The sequence below is a fragment of the Aspergillus novofumigatus genome (genome assembly GCF_002847465.1).
Source record: "Aspergillus novofumigatus IBT 16806 chromosome Unknown P174scaffold_8, whole genome shotgun sequence".
In the NCBI taxonomy this organism is placed as follows: Eukaryota; Fungi; Ascomycota; class Eurotiomycetes; order Eurotiales; family Aspergillaceae; genus Aspergillus; species Aspergillus novofumigatus.
Genome location: NW_020194281.1, coordinates 108,495 through 133,269, shown reverse-complemented (window position 1 = coordinate 133,269; position 24,775 = coordinate 108,495). Strand labels below are relative to the sequence as shown.

The window sequence follows — 24,775 nt, the reverse complement described above, 5'->3', positions numbered from 1 at the left end:
CTGCGGCTCTGCATATCCAGGCTGCAATGAACCGAGGCTGACGTTCCTGGAGATTCCACAGCTTATGCTGACGTGCATGGGCCTATCGGATGGTATAATGATGACGTTCTTGTACTGGAATATATCAATGGAGAGGAATATACTGTTACTGTGTTATTGAAATAGGGAATTCTGTGATAGCCAGAATCCCTGCATTGTAAAAAGTAAGTGGCTCTCTAGGAAGGAACACTTCCTCATATTTAATCCCAGATCCTACCCTACAACTCGCAATGAACTTGTCATATGAGAAGACAATCGTCTACCTTTTAAAGACTTTAGCATGCGACTCTGGAAGCTTTTAAGGCTGGCATATTTTGTGGTAGTCATACAGGATGCAATGTAGATCTTTGAGTCAACAGCAAAGGGAGGTCTTCATTATCAGTGTTAATCCCCATCATATACTGACTATTTAAATTTCCCTGAAGTTCACGTGCTTTTGTCAACGTCTTCGTTACCAACTATTTTCTCTATAGTAATATCCAGAGGGAGTGGTCTAAAATTGCCGCTGCCTATAAATCTAGGCTGGTTGAACAGCCAGGACGAAGCAAACTATCAGCATATAGTGGATGAATATAACTTTCAAGGAACCGTATTTAACCAGGCCTGCGGCACAGGTTTTTTCAACCATATCCTAAACAGATGCAGAACGGCCCAGAGTACAGGGAGCCTTATTAATCTATCACCTGTAATGGTGGATATATGCCGCAGAACAGGCCCCTATAATCAAGTCTACATCTCCCGCGTTTAGATCTTTTGCTTCAGTATCGTGACTCTGCTGTGGTAGACTAAATTATTTATTTCAGCGCAGCTCACTTCCTGTCACTGCATGATATTTTATTTTTTCCTTGTTCAGTGCGTTATAATTGCCAATAAATCTATCACTTTGCAGTAGGAAAGATCCTGAACTCTTACAATGAGCATCTCTGTGAGTGGGGCCTTTCTCATATGCAGTCCGTCAACCACCTTGCAAATATAGAGGCCTTCAGAGAGATTGAGGTTGGCGTCTCGTCAGTCGTCAACGCCGTTTCTCATGGAAGTCCCCAACCACTGGCGATGATGTATACAGTAAATTCTTCAGATTCAAAGGAGTAACTCCAAGGCATGTTGAAATTTCGAGGCCCTGGAGGAGAACCATGCATATGCACGCAGGCATTGAAGGTGAGGGAAACTTAGCTGTGTTTCCGGAGCCAACTTATTCACACTCCTACTTAACAATACTAAGGCTGATTTTCTATAATTGAGGCATCTACCACTACAAGCTTATATGGCAGAGAGTATTGTAGTTCAACCGCAATCCTTATGTAAGCTGATTCGAGAGGGCTGGAGGGCGAACGACGCCCTTACACTGGTTAGCCGCCCTCATTAAAATGTAGAGGGAAGAGCTGAATCCCTAGTGGAAAAGGATGTTACCCAATAAGGATCTCAGATTGCGTTTGAAAAATAAAATTGGCTCAAGCGGCTGACTTAGAATGGAATATGTAAATATGAATGGTGCAGCTATTGCCCATTTTCGCTCTCCATTATTACAGCAATAAGGCTAAATAAAACAAACAACAGGCGTTCTCAATTCTGCGCCGCAGACATCGCTACCTTAATCAAGCATCTCGTCGCTCAAAGGCAAGCTTCATCGGCCATGTGATGCATCGAGCGAGATCCGGCAGCTGAAAAGTGTGGCAATCTCGTATTGTGCCAAGGGAATCTTCCAATAAGACGATTAAATTCGTAGATAAGGCAACGACTATGAGATGAAATGCCCCAAAGAGGTAAGCGGTACCTTAATCGATTGAGGACCGTGGGCCTTGGCATCCAACTTGACCTCTATGCTCAGGAGGTCATATTTGAGTACAGGCGCCATGACAATCGCCATAACACAACCACTGTCGATGTGACGGTGATTTTGGTCTGAAGTGATCCTTGTGTCTGTTCGCGAAAAATATAAGGAGATATAAGGACCCAAATTCCCTTGTCCATGATTTCCTGTTGTCCCAGAACTCAACTTATTGCCAAGATCAAAACAAGACTCTGGAATCAGAATGGCTTCGCAGCAGCTCTGTCCCGTCCCAAAACCGATCGCTATCTTCGACCAGTTCATTGCTCAACAGACTGAGACGTTGGCTCTGAAGGAGAAGGTCTTATCCCTCTCTGGAGATAGTTTCGATCTGAAACTTGCAAATGGCCAGCCCATATTCCAGATTAAATCTAAGCTTATGAGCTTTCGTGGTCGCAAGTCTGTCTTTGATATGGCGGGCAATCACCTGTTTGATATTGTTAAAGAACATCTGCATATTCATACTACATTCGCGGCTGAGGATCCTAATGGAAACAAACTACTCGAAGTCAAGAGCAGCTTTTCGTGTATGTGAAACTTTTGGTCTCTTCTAAGTGTCGTTGCTAACTGGTATGCGCACAGTGGTGGGCTCTAAAACAATTGCGACATTCACGTCGCCCAGGACTGGCAGCACAGAAACATTGATAATGAAGGGTAACTGGTTGGATACTAAGATTGACATTGTTAATGAAGCCACGGGTGTGGTAGTGGCCAGGATCGATCGCAAGTTGTGGCGAGCTCGTGAGGTATTCTTCGACCAGCAGACCTATGCTGTTATGGTAGCACCTGGGGTTGACCTCTCGCTGATCGCTGCCCTGTGTGTCTGCTTCGACGAGAAGAATAATGAGAAGTAGATTGAACTGGGCTAATGAAGATCTTCTGGATGGCGAATTGTTTCATGCCTCCTCCCCTCCCTTGCTACTGTTAGCATCTGCTTGTATATTTAGCCACTTCCACGCTTTTGATATTCCCAGGTCCGCAGTCATAATATTATAGCAGTAATCTGGACTTCGTCCTTCGCTAAGGTTTTCGTGCCTTTTATATATGCAAAGTTTGGAACGCTTCTGTGTCTAGATCAAGAGTCTCTAATACTGTAGCAGCCACAGTGGACTGGATTTTCTGATATGTCAGGGAAGAATTCTGCGGCGGTTTGTCCGTTATTTTTTATACTTCATACAATCCTGAGGGCCCTCCCCAAGAACCCCTGAGCTATTGTAACCTCTGCTGTGCTGGATTTCGTGTCCCCCTTCAACACATTCTGTATGAAACAGTCATACATTGCAATGTTGAGCTCCTACCCTCTTCTTTCCCCCTCCTTACTCTTTAAGATTCTCCAATTTAGTTCATGTGCCTACTTAAGAACCCCGTCTCTCACCCATACTTACCATATTATCATATGATGGTACCCCAAGCTGCTGGAACATAGCTAGTTACTTCTTTCTACACCCCAGTCGCCCACAAAGTTGAGTCTAAAGGATCGCTCAAGCCGAGAGCCCCGGCTCTGCTGCTCCACGATATCCTTGACATTTGGCGTGGCCATCCTTGCCTTTGCCTTGGTCCTTGCAAGCGTGTTAAAAGAAGTGCAGTAAGATAGACAGATTTTCAGTTAGGGTAAGGGACTGGACAGTGTGGTGTGGGAGGAGGGTGGTAGACAACACAACGGCAATATGTACAGTCCTTGTCAGTTCAGACAGCGCACTCGACGATTTGAACCATAACCCATCGCCCTGGTCGAGGGTAGCCATATGTAGCTCTTATCAAAGTGTTGCTAAACCTTTTCCAATGTGTGTGCTATATAGCTATCCTCGGACTGCTGCCTGAACGAGAGGAAACGTGGTAAGTGTATGTCGCTGTGAGCGACCGCCTCTGCAGAGTCAATGTCTGATGCTTGTTCTGCAGGAGCCGCGGTAAATTGACGCTTTGTCGGGTCTAGACGCCGAGGAGCAGGATGTTCAGCGGCGTGTAAAAGCGGTTGCTGGGGCTGCCCAGGCCTCAGTGAGAAGGGAGAGCCACAGGTCTGAGTAGTAGTTGACACAGGCTTGAGGGTTACCTTTGGCGAGTTGTTAAAGACATCGTGCGCACAGAGGATCCTGTTTGTCGTATTCTCAGAGGTGTCTTCGTTTTTGGTTTCTCGTCTAGGATATGGCCAAAAACACCCTTTGCCGAATCCACGGTGACGCCTAGGTTGTCGATTGCTTCATCCTCCTGAGCACGATAACGTCCGGCCTCTGAGAAAGAATATGGGCTGATTCATTCTGAAAGCTACCCAACAGCGAGGTATCGGTGCGCCGGCCTGCACTTTTCAAGAAATCCTAGATTGAGAGGTTGCTCTGGATATCAATAACCAAAGTAGTATGATTCCTGCGAAGCTGATCCATCGCAGTCACTGTAGAGATCCTCTACGATGAGCGATGTGGCCAGAGTGCAGTTGTCCTACCTTGAGGTACCGGACGACACACTTCAGATGAGTAAAAGCAGCAGATCAGCGCGGCTCTCTCGGAAGTATCCAGGGTCTCAAGAGATAAAAGAATATTAGAGCCAGACCTTGGTACCAAAGCAGTAGCCAGCCGCAGCGACCTTTTGCACGTGCAGGACTGTGTACTAAGGTGCTTGATTGTGGCCGCGACAATCGGGGCTACATCATCAGCTGTGGGGCGGGAAAGCCAAGCGCCCATGCGATCGTTCCGGCGTCATAGTCTCAGACGTTGACATGATCCCCATGGAACGAATCAGGGAGCGCGGACAGGTACCCGTTGCGGCAAAGCCATCCGCCACAAGCTGGTCGTTGGGGAAAATGCCAAATATGTCGCTCAACAGAATGACTGCTTTGGGCTTTTTCGTCGCCTTCAGGATGCGAAAATATAGCTCTGACTGTCCGTAATAAATGGGTGTCCGTCAGCTGAATGATTAGACGTACTGTTGTTGATATGGTTTATCTCCCCTTGAGGTCCCCCTCGTGGAGAAAGCCGGTGAAGCAACAGCTCCCCGAGATTGAAGATGCCATGGTTTACAAGCTCATTGCTAGTATACACGGCGAGTAGGGTAAAATCCACCATACAGAATGAAAATGAAATGTTGGAGTTACGGAGTTACTAAAGCCGAGGCTTAGCTGCCAAGGCCGAACGCCCAAGGTTCAAAAGCCGCTGCCATTACAATAACCCCAATAGGTCCCCGCAATGGAGTGCCGCGCCAAAAACTGGAGTTTAGTTTTCTGTACGTTCATGTTGCGCCTCGGTAGATGGGCACACTCCATGATGGCCACCGAAGCAACGTAAGACATACGCAAACTCCCAAGGGAAGGGGGTGGCCGGCGACTTTTGTGCATGAAGTTTGTTCAAAAGGCTGGTAATCTGGATGGATCTAACTTGTGTACAATCTTGGTGCTCAGGATGAGCGGGCAAAGCACCCTGAAGCGCCTCCACCGGAAGGGCCACACGGCTATTAGCGCTTTGCGCGAGCCGAAGATCTCATTCAATCTCATGACAAGTGCGACCCGCCGTCTCAGGGTGGAAGAAGGATAGGCATATAGTAACTCGATTATGAAAAGAAAGTGCTATTCTGCGGGACCATACTAGTATTAGGCCTGAAGAACTAGAATGACACCTCGGCTAGGTTTTTATTACACAAATATGTATATACATATATATCGTTTTGGGATACCATCGGGCTTACTTCAATGAACAGGAAACCTATGAGAGTCGGGTAGATTACATCGGTTTTTAGAGGCTGCAGAATCCGTTGCTTGATTTAAGATACAGGTGGCAAGACCTTTGTTCCTGAAGCCATAGGTACTGCATATATCGGGCTAAGAGTCATTGCCTAAACCATAAGCCTACCCCCTTCAATACTGCTACAGAAGATCCAGCTCAGGAAGGTAGTCAGCCGCCACAAACTGATTCATGCAGGTCTGTGGAAGCATAGCAAACTGATGCAGCGGCTTCTGGAGCAATCTCCAGTGGGCATCCTGCAGAAGCTCTTGAAGCTCAGAATATAGTCCTGCCACCAGCCTCTGGTAGTACCCCTGGAGTGAACTATCATCACAAGCACATACAATGTCCATAGCCACAGAGAACGCGTGCCAGGGGGGCAAATAATCGCACGTACCACCGGAAGGGCTCGATTCGGGGATCCTGGTACATGTTGTTGAGAGCCTGCAGGAAATTGGTTGCTAACGAGAGCAGGCTGCTTGGGGATATAATATCCTCTGAGAAATAGCCCTTGGCGGTCCCCTGCACAGGCTTTACAGCCACCAGCTGCAGGAAAGCGTGGGTAACCTCTACAAGCTGTTCCAGGAACAAGCGGAAAGGGATTTTATCTGGGAGCAATCCCGCTAGGAGGGCTTGAGAATTTTGCTGAAAGGTAGCAGCGATTTGGAGGAGAAAATGGGTGTCAATGCTGGTCATACACCCATCTGCGCCCCTGGGGAGATTCAGAGAGCGGAATGCATGCTGTCCTTCGGCCATAACCATGATAAATGTCGGGTCTGCGAGGGAGGTTGGTCCAGGAAAAGGCGAGCTATTATCTTTAGGTGGCGCAAAGAAATCAAGAAAGTCTATTGCCAGAGAGATGTGAGACATAAGGCAATCAAGCTGGAGCATTGGCGAGGAACCATGGTTAAAGGAGGCTTGAACATCTAGCAATGATATTATATGCCACAGACGGCGGCGCATCTCACGTTCTAATGGCGTCACCATGAATGGCGGGTCCGAAATGTCGAGGAGCGATTGGGCAATCCGTAGCGCAAGACTTAGCATTGTCCATGCCCTTCGGCTCTGGCCATGCGCTTGAATCCATACCTACATGATAGCTGGTTAGTGGGCAGGAGCATACATCCTAAAAGCATCGTAGAAGATGCTAAAAACGGCACAAAGGCTTGAAAGACAGCAATATCATCAGTATTGATATAATCAACGTGTTCGAGAGCACGGATAGTCAAACTGTGATACTTATTAAGGTGCAAATCACGAGAAGAATCAAACTCTCCATAGCATTGGTCATTGCTGAGTGTGGTGATCGTCATGTAGCTGATAGCACAAACTAGAGCCCTAGGAGCAGGATGGTCTGCAGCATAAGTGAGGTATGGCCCCCCTTGCGTGACGTAGGCCCATAGAGACGAGCATTGCAAAAGGGGAAATATGGGATCGACCTGCATTATGTAAATTTCCTGCAGGCGAGAATCATCACCCTCCCTGGGCGCCACATTGTTTGGGGATACATGATGACCCTGGCTCGTACTCGGATAGTTGAAGCTGTCGTACTGACTGCCGGCTGGCTGGATAGCACTGTCCAGCGACGGGATGCCTGAGCCCGGGGTATCCGCACCATCCCAACTAGAACCCACATTTAGCGATCCGCTATAATCTAGATCCTCGAGACGAGACTCTGTCTGGCTGTTAAGCAAGTTATGAATTAGTCCCTCGAGCATTGAGACGCGGTTTGATATATTCAGTGTCTGGACACCGGGACATCATTTCCTCCTGAAAGCACTTCTTTTTCGCTGACTGGCCCCGTGGGAGCCGAGTCCACTCAACAGGAACACACTGAATACTGGCCTTGCGGCAGCTCGTGCAAGGATGGAGCTTGTCACACTTGACCTTGCGTCTTTTACATGTCTCGCAGGTGAGCCTGGAACTAAGATCCAGCAAAAACTGGCTCATATTAATCCCAACAAGTCGCAGCAGATATTATCGAGACAGTGACGGGGCAGGATTGACTTGGACTGATGAAAACCTTTGAGTGGGATGGAATGAGGGCACCCATCGGTGGCCAATCACTCCAAGTCGCCAATCATGGTCCCCAACCACGAATCACCACTTAACCAGCCACTAAGTTATGTACTAAACACCTGTAGTCCCAGCTGAAACAAAGGCAAGCATTCCTTTATTCTTAAATTATCAAAATTTTTAAGGTTTAATAATTTTACGATCACTCTTTTCAGCATGCGCCATGCAATGAAACAAGTTTGTACTATACAGCTGCAATTTTGACACAGAGCATCATGCCGTACACCATCGTTGCTGTGAGACCAACAAATAATGCTCTCCTTGAGCAATCCGATTTCTAGACGAGCTAAATGATTATGAACAGGAGCAGAGCAGCGATCTACCTGCTCGATGGGTCTTCCTTAACGGGGATTCGGAGCCTACTACCATTTGTTTGGGGCTTACTGCAGAGTTTATCTAGCTTCAGTTCTTACTAATCATCTTATCTTTCCATAATGAGCTTTTCAGTGCTATGTATAATTTTGGTCTGACCCATATTTTATAATTTGAGCGAGATATAGTACATTCTTTCACCGAGCTGATGCCGCCCCTAAAATCGATGGACCTTGTCTTTCGAGTACCCCAGTTGCTGCAGGATACCGTTCCCGCCCCTTCCAAACGGACCAGAACCCAGCAAAGCCGTTTCCATGGCGGGCGGTCCACAAACAAACACCTTCGTATCTTCTTCACTTGCCTGGTGCATGAGCTCTGCAAGAAGTTCTTTTGTTACATACCCTGACCGTATGCCTCGCTCTGGTGAGAATTCTTTCTTCGGCCGACTGACTGTGTAATGGATATTAAACCGGTCAGGGTACCGCTGTTTATATGCATCGAACTCGGAGCGCAAGAGAAGGTCTTCCTCAGTGTTTACACCGAAGATCACAGTGACTTTTGTTTTATCCATCGGATTGTCCAGGATTCCCCGCGCGAGCTGGTAAATGGGTGTGATGCCAGCGCCGCCTGCAATGAGATAGACATGTGGATATTTGTTCGGCGTCCAGCAAAACCCGGAGATACTGGCTATAAATAATAGACTGTCCCCAGGTTTCAGGTTGTGAAGGTGCGTGCTTGCTTTGCCGTTGGGATACTTTTTGATGAGGAGTTCAACGAAACCAGGTTTATCTAATGAAAGTGAGAGACGGATTGTGGACTGGGATAGAGATCACTAACCCAGCTTACTGACCGGTGTGTAAGGTCGCACAACAGGTAGCCAGCTACCGGCAGGTTTGGAGAAGGTCAGAAGAGCAGCTAATGGTTCCCTGTAAGCCTATAAATGTGAGAAATCAGACACGATCTTACAGGTAAGGTCGAGACCACTTTGCGCATTCTCTCCGCCCGGAAGCTTGAAGCAAAGCCGCTTGGTGTTATGGTTAACATTCTCGGAGCTATGAAGTTGGAGGTACACGAAAGCCGGCCCTTTGCCAAAGATCCTCTTCGGCGTCGGTGACGGTGTCGGCGATTCCGCGAAAGCGCGCCGGCCAAAGAAACGGGAAACCATGTATGTACTGATTCCGCCGACAGTGATAACGGCGAAGGCCTTGGCGACTGGGCGTTTGTTCAGTAGGCCCAGCATTGTATCGGCGCTGCCTAGAATCGCGGTGTGACGGACGACTGGGGAAGTTGCCAGCCAATGTTGGCGTGCGAGCCGATGGCATATGCGGGCAGAACTTCGTCAAGCCGGGGCTTTATCGAGCTATTTGTACCATTGTTCGCACTCGTATTCGTTCGTCGAGTCCGAGATTTCTTCCATGGAGGCATTAGGGCGGGGTCCTCTCAGCCTTGTTTTTGCAGGTCAGCTCCTTCCGTCTATGCCTGGCTCGCGATCATGCGATCCTTTGTCCGCAAGTGTCGACTAATTCGATAGGTCCCCGGGCTCTTCAATTCCCCTCCCAGCATTGAGCTAGTGGCTTTGTGGGACCAGCGGATTGCCGTGCTTCGTCAAACGGAAATCAAAGTGAGCAGTCAAAGTTTGCATGTCCTGAAAAGTCTGATCGATTAGGTATCATGGAGTTGCTCAACTAACATCTCCTTCCGCGCTTAAAACCTTAAAACGTGGATTTTAAGTAGTGGCAATTGGATTTAGAATGTTTCCGGACATATAGCCCCACTCAAACGAGGTACTTGTTCGCCCAGCCACGGAACATTGCGCAGCGAACTTCTTCAGGAAAGGTAACCAACCACAAGCGGCAATTAATGAACCTGGTTGGTCATGGAGGTCGGGGGCTAAAAGACCGAGGCGGCTATCAGTTCGTGTTCATTGCGGAATACTACAGGAGGACTTCTTGCTGCAGATTTCAGGGCCCTGATGTGCACATAAAGCGTTTCATACGAGGCGATATTCACAACAATACCAGAACCATTAGCCAGCCGCTCATTGGGCTAATCCTTGTTATTGTCGCCTTCAGCTTCTTGACTCCTTCAGTACTTCGTCACTAACCAGCTGGAGCCTTGACAAGCATACCCCGCAAGCCTTCCCCAAAAAGGCCGGACGCCAGTTGTGTCAACAGCTTAACATGATGAATGGTTATCGAAACTTAACCCAAATCAGCTAGTCTACTTTAAGTTTGACGGTCTCGGCCTTTGCGGCTTTTCTGGATCCTGACGCTTGTCACAAGTACTGCTGTCCCCACACGTTGTACTGGGCACCGGACTCAATAAACTAGGGAAAGAATCACTCTGGTTTCCCGTACTGTTTGCTCAGGGTACCTTGACTCTTGATCGCAGCCATGCCTGAGATCACCTCTCTGGTCGCGACAGCAGGAACAACCTCCTCCCTGTTCCTTTCTGGTAGAGGAGCTCTCTTGTCATTGAAATGGACCTTATGGTGTGTGGCTCTTGGGTCGATTCAAATGCAAATTCAGGCCAAAATACAGGAGCCATCTTCGCATTCTTTCTCAGGTGGCGGCGTCAACACCTCGAAATTAGCCACAAAGACCTCTTCAGTTATAGCCGTGCAGCAATGGCTAAACATCTTCAACAGATACCATAAAATTGACACGCCTATGGTAATCTTCTCGGCAGGATGTTTTGCGTGGTTGAAGTATGAGACAAACAATTACATTTTTCTTGCCGCCGCCGCTTTGTGTATGTGCATTGTGCCCTACACCAGTCTCTTCCTCAGCGGACCTGAGAGGATTCTTTTCCCGTGGGCAAAAACGAAGCAAAAATCACCATCTACTCCCAATCCTCGTGAGATTGAGAAGGCTCTTAGTCAATGGGAGGTCGCCAATATGGTTCGCATTTTGTTTCCTCTTGTCGGTGGTGTAATGGCCCTAGTGTCTAAGATGTAGGGCTCGCGAGCGCTGGCGTTGTTGTTCTCAGGGGTGATCTCGATTGCGGATACTTTGCCAATAATCCTTCCAGCGAACAGTTGGGAGGACCTTTTTTTTCTGAAGAAGAATACTGAAGCTTTCAACTCAGGGGGCCCTATTGGCCTGCAGCGTCTCCACTTCTCACAAACCATGCACCCTGCCATCACTCACCCACATCTAAACATGCGAGCCCCAGACGCGTCCTTTGGTTTTTTAACCAGTTTGACTAGCCAGAGGGACGCACATCTTGCATGAGAATACCCCATAGATTTGCATTTGGTCTGAGTTCGGGCGAGTCCAACCCCAGTTGGAACTGAACTGCTGTGATTTCAAGTCTAAATTTTAGAAATCGGAAGTATTTGTCCTTCATATGAACCTTGATTATCGTCCCCGCTAATAAGCTATATCCAACTCTTGAATATTATCAATGGTCCACATTTATAGCACTGCCCCCAGAGTTATAGCAGCAGCTGTAAGCCCAAGCAAGCTTCTTACACCGTTACGAAAGATCCATTTTCTCAGTAACTCCTGCGTATCATCTGGGCCAGATTTCCTCTGATTTTTCTTCTCAAGCCCCTCCGCTCGCTGTCCCAGTGCCTTATTGATTGGTATGATAGCGATTACTGTGAAAGGGAGGATCGAGAATGTCAAGGCAGCTGCCGCAAGATAGGGGGTCATATCCACGTCGGGAAAAATGCGGCGGCACCAGCCACCTGGACGATACGACCATGCCAAATAGCCGTTCGCACAGGCGGTCATTGCGATCAGAGGAGGGTTCACCCCTCCCTTTTCCAATATACGCCTGAAGTACTTGCATACATCCACTGATGGAATCTGGTCTTCTGATTGCAAAAGGATCAGAGCGGGCATGGAAATGAGGGATAGCGCAGCCATGTTTCCTAGCCCAGAGCATGAACATCAGTAACAACGCAAGGCTGTTTTGTAGGAACAGTGTAGTACCAGAGAGCCAAGAGGCACCAAGGGTCCCAATCATCTGGGCGACGCGGAAGCGGGTGGGAAGGTCTGACATCTTGCAATTAGATGGCTAACCACACGTCCCTTCGAATCTGCGGTCGGGATCACGCACGCTATGGGTTGAATTATATGACGGGTAAGGCGGGGCACCTTTACATGTGCTCTCGGTATCGTGCAAGTGGACTTACCCAAAAAAGGAAATTTGGCTTTTAGGGGAATCGTTATTTGGGTCGCCACCGACTTTTCGTTGACGTCACTCTGTCCTCTGTCGAAGGGAATTGAAACGTCTGCTGTGACCATAGCAAGATCTTTATTGTATTCTCACTGCTAGATTAAAGCTCAGCAAGCTCTTGGCAAAGTCCGAATACATCAGCTTAAAAAGCCCTCGAGTCTATAAACGATATTTCACCTGACCTGACCAGGGGCGACAGTTCGGAAATGTGTCGTCATTGCAAAACCACCATACCCGCCAATCATTGAAGAGCACTCTAGTTCGAGCTGGGGCTGGATGGTTATAAGACCATTTTCAGGGTAAAGGTATGGATTGACAGCACCCGGGTTTTGTTAGTCCGGGTATGCGGAGGCATCATTCACAGTCCTAAACGCCAGTTGCGACTAGGGGAGCTTCGGAGTTCGGACGTCGAAGCCCCATTGGGTTACCCTTAGATAGCACGCGGATGGCTTTCTGAAAGTAAAAAGGCATCAACTCCGTGATCAACGCAACAGATAAACCCTCCAGTCTCCACAAACTTGGGACGCAGATGCCGCCAAAACCCGAGAAGCGGTCCTGGCAACAGAAATAGGGCTTTTAATAACGGTCCTTGTATTCTATTGTCATTCAGGCATAATCAACTTCTACTTTTCTCCAATCACTGGCAATGTAAATAAGGTTAAATAAAAATAGTTAAAGGACGTCGTCGATTTGGCAGGCATTCTCGAACAACCACTGACCTCCTCTGCGCTCCTACAGGTGGAGAATTCATGGTCACGCGCGACAGTACAAGACCCTTGGAAAGAGTAGGGCAGAGCGCCGATATTGTGCCGGACGCAAGAAGAGACGGTGAATCCACCTCTGTCCGTCCGATAATCTTTCCCGTAGTTGAATCACAAGGACTTCCCATTCATATCACTGCTCCTTAGAGATTTGATAATTATTTTGCGAAACTCCATTTGTTCACAACTTCCAAGGTCCTCAGCAATTTTCGTCTTGCAAAGCTATTCAATAGTCACTTGGTATGAGATCTCGAACCAAATCAATGCGACGCCCTATTGCGGAAGCCGGGCAAGATGGACACGACCCGCCCTTTGAAACCAACACCAACCTCACACATGGCTGTAAACTAACTCTCCTGACTCTCCAAAGTTCCGAACAAACGATTACGTGGTCTTGGCGGCTAGGAGTACACTTCCAAGATCATGCGTTGAACGCGCCGCAGTGCGTAAATTGTCGAGTTAAGAGTTACAGGAAAACAACCCAAAGCTGTCCAGGTGGTGGTTGGCTCAGGACACAAAATGACTTCCGCAGTATAGTCCTTAACGTCAAAACTAATGACAACATGCGCCAGGGCCTCCGCCAAGTAGAGTCGAGGTCCAGACCATGAGACAGTATGAAACAAAAGGGCCCTTTTTCCACCAAACACAGCATTCCAGTAAATGGCCCAGAGACAAAGTGTAACATGACAATATAGATTTCTCCTCCTGTAGGTCTCTTGATCGGTAGGGTGAAGAGAGATATAAAAAGGGCCATTATCCTCTCCTGGAAGAATTATATACTGCCCTAGACGAGCTCCCCAGACAGACTCGCAGTTATCTTGAACAGACAAGGACAGCTTTCTCTTAGCCCTCGATTATTCCTTCACAATGTTGCTCCAAGGTGTCATCACTACTCTGGCGCTATCCAGCGTGGTTCTCGCCCAGACCTTGAACATCCCTACACCTGTCGGATCTATCGTGTCTCTTTCTTCTCCGAGTGTCATCTCAGGCTCAAAGGACATGGGAAACAGGGAATACGATCGTGGGCGCCCTTGTGACACAGATGCCGACACTGGAAGTGACAGTGCTGTGTTTATCTTAGAGAATGGCGCGACGCTGAGCAACGTCATCATTGGGAAAAACCAACTCGAGGGCATTCACTGCAGGGGAGCTTGCACTCTGAGGAATGTCTGGTTTAGGGACGTCTGTGAAGGTGCTTATCTCCCCTCCCTGCCTTCCACAGGAAAGATGTTAGAGTGAGCATTCGGCTAAGATATGTCTACAAAGATGCAATCTCCGCTCTGGGCACCGGTAACGTCCTCATTGAGGGCGGTGGCGCACAGGAAGCCAAGGACAAGGTCGTCCAACATAACGGCCGTGGTACTGTTACAATCAAGGATTTCACTGTCGTTAATGCTGGCAAACTCTACCGGGGTTGCGGTGATTGCACAAACAATGGCGGCCCACGCAACGTTGTTGTCCAAAATGTCAAGGCTAGAGGGGTTTCTGAGCTCGTTGGCATAAACTCCAACTACGGGGACACTGCTAACGTCTCCGGATCCTGTGGCTCGAGTGTGAAGAAAGTCTGCCAGGAGTACAAGGGTGTTGAGAAGGGCAATGGGGAGAGTCAAAAGGTCAGCACCACCGCTAACTGCAAAGGACAGCAGAGCTTTTCTAGCTGCTGAAGCATCTCTTATCACTCGCTGCCAGGAGAGTGTCTCACATAGCCTACTGTTTAAGCGGCGTGGCTTGCTAAGATGTAGTACCGGAGTTGGAGGATTAGGGTGCTATATTACCTACGCAAGGAAGTTGTGAAGTTGCACATCACCGGGAGAAAAGTACAAATTAGGAGACAGATTTAGGGGAGCACCTTCCGGTCATTGGATCTGTTCAAGGATATCGCCCAGCTGCAGCCAATAAATAAAAATCTGCGTATCAGGGACGGACTAACATGGACGCTTACTAGATCCTCGTTTTGTACATTCTAAACTCCAGAAAACATAGGACAATTAAGTGTAGCTTCTTTAGTTTAGGGCTTCTACGGAACCGAAAGTGAGATTTGTAGGCAATAAGCAGGTCTCTGGATACGTAGTAGCAGCCTTGAGGATGAGCTTGTCTGACGTATGAAAGGTTGAAGGAATCTGCGTGACTTGCAGAGTACTTGTAAAGTCTCGCAATAGCAAAGGTAGATAATCAGCAAGGGTGAAGGACAAGACGCTAATTGCTTAGTTGTAGCCTTCCTGTCAAAGCAACTGACCTCTCATTCAAGCGCCAGCTTTTCTGTCCGCGGCATCTGACCAACGTGAGCTTCTCGGTCGTTGTGTATGTCTCCACAACTACGTCAAGTCCATCAATTCCCCAGACACCCTGCATCCGATAACGGGTGTGGTAGCATTCTATCAGCAGACCCAGCAAGTCAACGCAGAAGCTCGCAAGCAGGAGGAGACCAAAACGAAGGAGCAGATACGCGAGAGTTGGCTGCAGAATCTACGACCGAGCACACAAGCAGTTAGTTGAAGCAACCGGATGTACGACGAGCAGATCTTAACTAAGGTTTAACAATGCAGGGCTGCGCCAGCAACGACTACTAATACCCTTTAGGAATGCGAACTCTATTGGTTGTTCCATCATTAACAAGCTATGTACAAGCTATGTGCACATCGTTCCTCATTATCTGCATATTGGCTGGAAACAAATAAGCCTCAATTGTTATTGGCTTAAACAGCCAACCAGACGAAGTTCTCCATATAGTATTGCCGGAACAGAGCCTGAGCGAGAACGCGCCATGGGAGCTGCACGACAAGTACGTAATCAATCCAAGCAGATAGTACGAAGTATAGAGACTATTCTGTTACGATACCCGCTCAAGCGATCATCCAATTTGTACACTCCGACGTCGTCATGTCTACTGCAGCGCAAGCAATGAAGAGGAGTGTCATTTCCTTCTACTTGAACAGGTGCATTGAGAGTAACTGGTTCTGGAGAGAGGTAGCGATCATGAGGCCCCGTTGGATGAAAAAAAAAAGGCCCAGAGCGTACCTGACACTATGAATAAAGCATTAATAGGTCGACTGTTCCAAGCATATAGTGTCCCACCAATGTTGTTTACCATCACTAAGGTCGAAAATGATGCGACGTTGAGTAAGCTACCGACCCAATTGAAGCCAGAGAGTTTCTGTCGGCATGATACACTCGGCTAGGATCTCTAGACAGAATGACGAAAATGTAGGTAGGTATCAGAATGGCCCCAAAAGAAGATTGATGTAGAATGCCCAGCGCCAGGTGTACCGTTCAAAGCCGCCTCCAACAATAGGACCTAGAACAGTTCCTAGAGCCCAAACCAGTCCCCTGTTTTTTTGTTAACAGTCTGTTTTTGAACTCACAGGACGTGCTTACATCAAGCTCAAGTAATGTGGACGCTCACAACTCATCATATTCATTGACAGAATGGCCAGCATGCCCAAGTACGCTCCATTTCCACCGGCACCTGCAAAAACACATCCTACCATTCCAGCGTTCATAGTAGGAGCGCCGCCACAGCGCAGATGCAGCCATCAATATAACTATAGATGCAATATGCAGCCACGTGGAGTCGAAAAGGGCATAGAGCTTTCCGGGTAAAGAGAACATACTACTCAACCACTCATAAATTCATTCCCTGAAGTTGACCTGAGATATTTCAAGCGAATATTTTGAAATCAAACTCACCCCACAGATAACCATGGCCCATTTCATCCAAGTTAAAACGACTAGCAATTGCCTGTAATCCTAAATATGGCTTTTTCTAGTCTCTATTTAGAAACAACACCTACCGGTGCGATATTAGCAATGATGGTATATATCAGAGCATAGATAAAACTGCCTGTTAGTATGCTCAATAAAAAAAAAGACACCACTGGAGATAATAGGAATTTTTGTGGAGACTCAACATATAGGCTTACCTGACGCCACAAATATGCCGCTCCTCTTGAAAATCTGGCGCAGATTCATTTGGGGATTTTGGAGTTTGTGGCCCTCAAGTCTCTGCCCAGTCGATGAGTCTGGCATGACGAAGACTTCGTTTTGAGCGGTATTTTGCTTTTTTAATGAGGATGAGCAGAAAGTTTAAGAGGCCTGAGAAGGAGACGCAAAGAAGATGTTATGGGTGTGGAACTTGGTAAACGGCTAAAATGAAGGTAGGGGAGACTGTGACGGCTTAGGTTGATGTTGTCAGTAGCCAGAGCAGACTAGCTTGTGAGTCTTCTCATTTTTGGCATTGGGCAAATCTTTTAGTCCTTTACAGGAGGATGGAGGCCTGTCCTTTGTGCTGGTACTAATAGGCATCTATTCCAGACATGCTGCTTGGTGAGAAATGTCTCAAGAATGAGAATGCATAGATTTTGGCGTGATTAGTGTGATCAGATCTAAGCACTGTCGTAAGCATTAACAAGTGGAGTTACATCCTTGGGTTCTGCCGCATCTACAGCGACTTGAATATCCAAACTGCCTTAGGAAAACCGTGGAGATCGCCTGGAGGCCTAATGGTGGCCCCACTCTCTATCAGGTGTCCCATCGCATCGCAGATATCCACATTGGTACAGTTTTGTTCACAACCATATGGAACTTTGGGACCTGTAACAGTGCGAACTGGGGCTGGTCTATACCTACTATGGATTTACTGTTGCGGTCTCCACTTCTTGACTGCTCCACTCCTGTATATGTAGCTAGAACCTAGCTCTGGCACGTGAATTATCGCAAATCTGTTATGGACTGTGAGAAAGGGAGACCTTTATTACGCAGGATCGCCTCGACCTTAAACAAATCTAGGTACTTTCTTGACATTCTTACTTACTACACAGGTTTCGTCCTGCTTGGCGCCTTACCCGTCGCCCCTAACAATTTCCAATCCAATGGTGATAATAATAAAGTGGGGCAAGTGTGAATGGCAACATCTTCAAGCGGGACTTTGCCTGTCATCATACTTCATATGCCTTCATTCACTAAATGTAAGTTAATTTTATAAGATTAGATTTTTCTTCCTAGATCAGAATTATTTAAGCTGCTCTTCCTGCAGCTGAGGTAGATTACTTGCATTAGGTTAGGGGCTTTGACGAAGATCTGGTGCTAACCATCATCTTATAGTGCCCCAACGGGCTAATGAGGGTTTAAAGTGTGATTAGAACTGTAAGGCCAGCCATTAAGTTCTAATATTAACTAGTATGATCAGTGTGAAGGGAGCAAGATAACTGTACATTGCCTAAGCAAGGAGAACTAATCAATACTCATCAACATACAGAGATATCTACAGTGTATTACATGATTTAGTTCCACACTATCAGTGTTGGCAGAGTACAGTGGCTTTATGGTCCGCTATAGCCATTAACAAGTAGAGAGAATCTTTGAGATATCACGTCTCCAGGATTGTAAATGCAACTTCTATGATCTATTACTATAGCACGGATGCACCTATAGAGGCATGCACGGGAGGTAAACCAGCTTTGTACCTAAGCTTCCTTCTTACAGCACTTGCAAGCCTAGATTGCTTTGTAAGTGAATGAATCAGTTATGACCCCACGGGGTTGCATGCACCACATCCTAACTACCACCATTATAGCTCCTGCTAAAGATACTTGACCAGAAGATGTGTTAGGCCAGATATGCCCAGAACAAACACAAAACATGGACTTGGAATTTCGTTTGCCCATCCACTCCCCAGATTTCTGTGCGAGTTATAATAGAGGATATAGGCAGTCGCTAGTTTATCTTCATGTGAATCCCTTTACAAAGTCTTGGGCAAACAGGAGAAAGCCCCAAAGCTCTACACCGCAGCCATCTTGTGGTTGACGTAGAAATTGTCTAACCCAATCCTAGCATGACCTTGGAAGCCTTAGTGATTATGAAGCCTTTCAAATGACTAAGGTAATCGGTAAGCGAGCGGATCACGCAACCGAGCGGATCACCAAACGCGTTTTGACTTCCATTTCAAAAGCTGCAGTATTCAGCCAGCCACCATGCCACCAAAAGCGCGTACAAACTTGAAAAATTCAGTTGAGCAGGAGGGAAGGATCCTACTTGCAGTATCAGCTTTGAAAAAGAAGGAAATCCTCAATATTTGTGAAGCTGCGCGTGTCTATAATGTGCCTTATACTACCCTCCAGCGGCGCCTAAAGGGGCATACTTTTCAAGCTGAATTACGCGCAAATGGCCATAAAATGACTCAGAATAAAGAGGAATCACTTATTAGATGGATTCTGTCTATGGATTAATGTGGAGCAGCTCCCCGACCATCCCATGTGCGAGAAATGGCAAATATCCTGCTTGCGCAGCGTGGTTTAACTCCTACCCAGACTGTTGGAGAGAAATAGGTATATAACTTTATTAGTTGGCATGATGAGATTAAAACCCATTTCTCTAGGCGCTATAATCACCAGCGTGCTAAATGTGAAGACCCAAAGATCATCCAGGAATAGTTCAATTATGTCCAGATTATAATAATGCAGTATAGGATTGCACCTAAAGATATCTATAACTTTGATGAAACTGGCTTTGTAATGGGCTTAGTAGCTACTGCTAAGGTAGTTACAAGAGCTAAGATGCTTGGTCAGCTGTTTCTTATCCAGCTAGGGAACCGCGAATGGGTTACATCTATAGAGTATATTAACTCTACTAGATAGGTGCTTCCACCATGCATTATCTTTAAAGGAAAGGTCCATATTGAGGGCTGGTATCAAGATCAAGCCTTACCAGCAGACTGGTGGATTGAGATTAGTGAGAATGGATAGACAACTGATCAGATTAGATTATAGTGGCTTTAAAAAGTCTTTATTCCTACTACTACTAGTCAAATGGCTGGTAGATATCGACTCTTGATTCTTAATGGCCATGGAAGCCATCTAACACCTTAATTTAATCATATCTGCAGTGAGAATAATATTATTCCACTCTGTATGCCTGCACATTCATCACATCTTCTTCAGCCTCTAGATATTGGCTGTTTCTCTCCTCTAAAGCGCGTGTATGGTCGCTTAATTAAGGAGAAGACGCGAGTTGGTTTCAACCATATTAACAAGCTTAACTTCCTTGAGACCTATCCGCAGGCCTGTACAGCAATCTTTTCATCAGATAATATCAAAAGCGGCTTCTTAGCAACTGGATTAATACCACTGAATCCAGATTGAGTGCTTAGTCAGCTTAATATCCAGCTTAGAACCCCTACACCACCAGGCAGCTGATCAATAGATTCCGCCCCAAAAACCCCTTATAATCTTAAGCAGTTGAAGAAGCAGGAAAGTACGCTTAAGAAGCTACTCAGGGAGCGTACATACAGCCCTCCTACCCCTACTAAGGCTGCGCTAGATCAGCTTATCAAGGGGTGTGAGATGGCAATAAATAATGCCATCCTTCTTGCAAAGGAAAATCATGATCTACGTGCTGCACATGAGAAGCAGGTCCAAAATCAGAAGCAATCTAGGAGGCAGATAGAAGCCACAGAGGGATTCTCTATCTAGGAAGGGCAGGAGTTCATTCAGCACAGGAATCAGGCTGCTGAAGCTATCCCATCTATTACTTCAGAGCAGGCAGTAGATACAGAACAACACCCTCAACGGGCACCCCCACGCTGCAGTAACTGCCATATTCTAGGCCATAAGCGATTGCAATGTCCGCAGCGCAAGAATAACTAGATTTAGTAATATGATCATGTTTTAGGGGTTCAAAATAGCCTCCAATTTCGGCCGCGGCCAAATTCTATGGTTTGGTGATCCGCTCGGTTGCGTGATCCGCTCGCTTACCGATTACGTTAATGGGCGTAATCTGTGGGGAGAGCTTACTTATACATATTGCTTACGATTTGCACTGGGCATATAAATCATAAATCAGGGTGCTGTAACAGTTTCAGAGAAGAAACCAAAATTGTGTCTTTATCAGTATGCTAACCCGAAGTTGAGAAGAAAAATGCCCATTTCTCAATAACCGGGGGCAGCGGTCATTAGGTGTTGGGCACTAACACAATGGAACCAATCCAATCGTTCAGACTGAATATTTCACATCTCTTGTATCAAAGAGACTGGTACCCTGATTGACGTCCGAGTCCTTCGATCACTCCTACTGATGCGTTGTATGATGGCAATGCCGAAGCATCTCGTTCAGCCGAGATCTGTATCGGAGTTCTCAAAGAAAATGGTTTTGCCTTGTGAACAGCAAACCAGAAACTCAGCTTATAGATCCGCGACATGAGGCAGGAATGAAAGGTGGGAATAAAGTTCTCTCGCGAGAGTATAACTGGTACCAACAGGATAGCAGTATAGATTCCTGTTTCGTCCTGCTTCCACTCCAGTTGCGGGATGGTGTACTCGAACGGCGGGAATTTCGTCTCGCAGAAGTTTAGAGGACGGCCTAAGAAGTCTCTTTTCTTTGTCGGGAAGTCATTATAAAATGTAGCGCTGTAAAAGGTGGTGCTCGTTAATTTTCCTCGTACGAATTTGAGCTGGCGGTATTGGGATCTATTGGTGTATAGCCAAGCGTGAATCGGACAGCCTGGCTAACCAGACTATGTGGGTCCCGAAGTGGAGGTCGAAAGCTTTTTGGCTGCTCCAATGTCACGGCCAGCTCACCAAGGCTTTCTTTTGATCGAGGATCACGAATGATCTCCCGATGATGCAAAGAGTACTCTTGATGGAAGGTACTCATATTTACTAGAGGCGGTGCCTCATCCACTGCTGGCTTTATTCGCACCTTCCTTTCTTTCGATAAGATAGTTGCTTGTTTTCCAGAGATAATAGCAAGGCGATTTAGCTTGACTCGAATAGCATACGCGATTCGGCATGTCGAAGGGGCAAAATCATCGCGCAGTTTACCTCCGAACCCAGAGACAGTGGCGTCTCCAAAAGTGGGGGGAGGTTGTAAGTGAGCGGTTCTCACGACAGAATTGACGGTGGGGTGATGGCAGGAAGAGGCAGGCAGATAATCAACGACTGTAAAGGCAAAAGGAAATCGACATTTTTTATTTTTTTTTCAACATGCGCCGGTCTGGAAGAGCAGACTCGTCGAGTTGTTGCTCGAACTTTTGGAATTGAAGGTGTCCCTTGCTAGGGTTGCTGCTGCGTAGATTTGTTGTCTCTTGTCCTGTCAATCCACCTGTCAGGAGTGACTGCCTTCTCTAAGTGGATAGTGTGCGCACGAGTGAATCTGCTAACCTATGAAAGATATCTCAATGTTATCGAACATACATCTTTGCTTGCCAAGAGGGAAACGGCTCCTTCAATGATATCTCCCGTTGTGAACGATGACATAAAGGTGCCGTTGGTGTCATGGTCATTTCGAAGGCTGATGTCAACGCTAATAGGTTGATGGGAATCTAGTGCCATGAAAGCAGGGTACAGAGTAACTAAAGGTTTAATTATAAGAGGCTATTTCGCATGGGATAAGCGGTAGGGAAGAGTAAATGAACAGAGATTTGTCTTGAAAGGAAATCAATCACATTTGAGACTACAAAATATCAAGTTGCATGTATGACTCTTTCTCTTTGCTTAGTCTGGCCTAGTCTCATCGCACAAACGCTAATCCCTCGGCAGTTGCCTCCTCGAGACTAGCGCTGTACGAAAATACACGACGAATACGACAAATACGACGAATCCCCGCTCAATCCTTCCGTTTTGAGTATAGTCTAGTTTCCCATTAAAAATCTCCCTTAGCTTTTCGTGCGTCGATATCTTGCGATCCTGCATAGTTGACTCCGTCATGGCGCAACAAGAAAGACGAACGGTCGTCTGCGTTTTGTAGGTTAACTTGAGCAAATTACGCACAATTCCCCTTGAGCTTTTCCTCGCCGTCGCTAATACTCATACTCAGCTGCGGTTCATTGGCCGATAAATCTGGCCACCACTTGGAAGCGGCTCGCGTTCTCGCGCATGAATTCCATAAGAATAATGTTCAGCTGGTTTATGGCGGTGGCACCGTGGGTATCATGGGTGAGCTGGCCAGAACCCTAGTATCATTATCTGGCCCACAGGCTGTCCATGGCATTATCCCCAAGGCACTTGTCGAGGTTGAGGAGGGCTATAAAGATATCGACCGTCAAAGAGGTACGACGAAGGACTCTAGTCCAAACAGGCTAGGCAAGGCGGCGGAGCGCGTTGTGTCGCACTCGATTGAAGAGTCGGACTATGGCCTAGTGACCATTGTTCCGGACATGCACACCCGCAAGCGATTAATGGCTCAGAGAGTCCTCGAGGGAGGTCCCGGCTCGGGCTTTGTCGCGCTAGCGGGGGGTTCGGTACCATGGAGGAGCTTATGGAAATGACCACCTGGAACCAGCTGGGGATTCACAAGGCCGGTGTGGTCTTACTGAACATCAATGGTTACTGGGACGGAATCCTGCAGTGGGTGCGGGCCTCTGTGGCGGAAGGTTTAGTGAGTCCGGAAAACGCGGGAATTCTCACCCAGGCGACTAAGGTAGAAGACGTTCTGAAAATGCTGAGGGAGTACCGAATTAGCAATGACCGATTGAAACTGGACTGGGGCCAGGAGTGAATCATTAATTGAGCAAGACAAATCCCAAGTGTCAAGGAAGGAACTGTAAAGCCGAGTTGCTCGCGGTATATTTTACAGCTTCCGAAATCTGTTCGTCCTAGGAAGGCAATCAGAGACTTCATACCCAATCACGAATGGGGGAAATTAAAAATTATCGCATAATATACCATCGCCCAGTAAGGGTCACATTCAGTTTTCAACTGAGGAGCTCTTCAAGAGCCCCTCTGGATTTAGTATGCGTTACACTGGCGGTCAGGTGCTGTCAAGTGCTGTGAGCTGTCACTACAGCATGAAATGCACCTACGCTTCCGTGCGCAGGAGGGACATCAGCTTCATACCTGAGCAATTTCCTCGCGCCACTGTAGGGGGCCTAACACTAGCTAATGGCCAGCAACTTACTTAAAATGCTATATAGATAGTAGATTTCAAGAAGCTGGTTCCTAACTTCATCTCATATATTACAGGGCCTGGTTTAGACTCTCTAGACAAGACACAGCTTGGGCAGTAGATTAGAATAAGTTAAGATAGTGGGTTTTCACTTCTGCTAGCTCATTTAAGCTCTAGAGAATGATCTAGATAAGCTCTGGAAACCCAATAGGATCAAGTAATCTATATAGTGGGACTTGTGCAGTCAAAGCAAAAGAAAAAGGAGGGTAAGGTAAAAGATATACCAACAATGGCATGTAGCAAATTCAGATAGTAGCTGTAATATTGATATTTAAATCCAGTCTGTTAGTCACAGTCCTGCTATAACTAGTTCAACTGCAGGCACTTTTACCCTTGAAGCCGATCCGAAATGGCTTCCATTAATAATATTATTTTTAACAGTCCCCAACAGCTACAACAAAGCATCTAATAGCTGAATGTCCCTAGGGCCCTCAACAAATCATCCAGCAATTCTAAACCGAGCGCCCCCATGAGATAGAACTTGATGCCTACTTCCATTCCTACATTACTTCCTGCGCTCGCAGTTTGCATTATCACAGCCACATGTCAGTTCGAACACACCAGCAACTTATGGATATAGTCCAGCAATGACTTAAACCCCAAGCTGTGTTCCAACGGGCGTCAGCGCATGTATACCTAAAATCAGACATATTGCCAGATTACTTGGCGAAATCGAACACGCTCCAGCGACCTGCGCTGACGCCATTGAGATTGTGTTCAATTGTCGAACATCATATTCGTCCATTCAGGAAACTCCCACTGCCCATGGCGCGAGATGACAAGCCACGAAGGCTGGCGAGGTGTTGCGTTGACGCGCGGTCAGCTGAGTCGCTATAACACAGCGACTAAGAATGTTCGGTTTTTAGCCACAGGATTGGTTATTGAAAGTTTGTGCTGCTTACATGGTGCAATCATCAACTGCAGAATGACCC

At 46.9% G+C, this 24,775-nt stretch overlaps 7 protein-coding genes across 7 annotated transcripts; 4 read left to right on the top strand and 3 right to left on the bottom strand.

Moving 5' to 3' along the window:
* The first annotated feature begins 1,862 nt into the window (after positions 1-1,862).
* On the top strand, positions 1,863-2,875 carry P174DRAFT_395346 (LURP-one-related/scramblase family protein). Its single transcript, XM_024823681.1, has 2 exons — positions 1,863-2,394; positions 2,450-2,875. Exons 1-2 carry the CDS (start codon positions 2,073-2,075, stop codon positions 2,719-2,721), a joined length of 594 nt encoding a protein of 197 aa, XP_024678546.1. The 5' UTR covers positions 1,863-2,072; the 3' UTR covers positions 2,722-2,875.
* A 3,016-nt stretch (positions 2,876-5,891) lies between these two features.
* Positions 5,892-7,503, bottom strand: P174DRAFT_495951 (fungal specific transcription factor domain-containing protein). The gene is made up of 2 exons (XM_024830876.1): positions 6,698-7,503; positions 5,892-6,650 (listed from the first exon to the last, which is right to left on the bottom strand). The coding sequence occupies exons 1-2, from the start codon at positions 7,290-7,292 to the stop codon at positions 5,905-5,907; spliced, it is 1,341 nt and encodes a 446-aa protein (XP_024678545.1). The 5' UTR covers positions 7,293-7,503; the 3' UTR covers positions 5,892-5,904.
* Positions 7,504-8,139: 636 nt separating this feature from the next.
* On the bottom strand, positions 8,140-9,278 carry P174DRAFT_395345 (cytochrome b5 reductase family protein). Its single transcript, XM_024823680.1, has 3 exons — positions 8,929-9,278; positions 8,800-8,877; positions 8,140-8,751 (listed from the first exon to the last, which is right to left on the bottom strand). Exons 1-3 carry the CDS (start codon positions 9,200-9,202, stop codon positions 8,180-8,182), a joined length of 924 nt encoding a protein of 307 aa, XP_024678544.1. The 5' UTR covers positions 9,203-9,278; the 3' UTR covers positions 8,140-8,179.
* Positions 9,279-10,355: 1,077 nt separating this feature from the next.
* Positions 10,356-10,919, top strand: P174DRAFT_434380 (DUF1772 domain-containing protein; the record flags this gene model as incomplete). Its single annotated transcript, XM_024825871.1, has 1 exon — positions 10,356-10,919. The coding sequence occupies one exon, from the start codon at positions 10,356-10,358 to the stop codon at positions 10,917-10,919; it is 564 nt and encodes a 187-aa protein (XP_024678543.1).
* A 459-nt stretch (positions 10,920-11,378) lies between these two features.
* On the bottom strand, positions 11,379-11,977 carry P174DRAFT_506813 (DUF1772 domain-containing protein; the record flags this gene model as incomplete). Its single annotated transcript, XM_024831333.1, has 2 exons — positions 11,901-11,977; positions 11,379-11,839 (listed from the first exon to the last, which is right to left on the bottom strand). Exons 1-2 carry the CDS (start codon positions 11,968-11,970, stop codon positions 11,379-11,381), a joined length of 531 nt encoding a protein of 176 aa, XP_024678542.1. The 5' UTR covers positions 11,971-11,977.
* A 1,798-nt stretch (positions 11,978-13,775) lies between these two features.
* On the top strand, positions 13,776-14,572 carry P174DRAFT_377653 (pectate lyase; the record flags this gene model as incomplete). Its single annotated transcript, XM_024822767.1, has 2 exons — positions 13,776-14,100; positions 14,175-14,572. 2 exons carry the CDS (start codon positions 13,776-13,778, stop codon positions 14,570-14,572), a joined length of 723 nt encoding a protein of 240 aa, XP_024678541.1.
* An 8,032-nt stretch (positions 14,573-22,604) lies between these two features.
* Positions 22,605-23,494, top strand: P174DRAFT_506812 (LOG family protein; the record flags this gene model as incomplete). The annotated part of the gene is made up of 3 exons (XM_024831332.1): positions 22,605-22,642; positions 22,716-23,139; positions 23,181-23,494. 3 exons carry the CDS (start codon positions 22,605-22,607, stop codon positions 23,394-23,396), a joined length of 678 nt encoding a protein of 225 aa, XP_024678540.1. The 3' UTR covers positions 23,397-23,494.
* Positions 23,495-24,775: the final 1,281 nt, after the last annotated feature.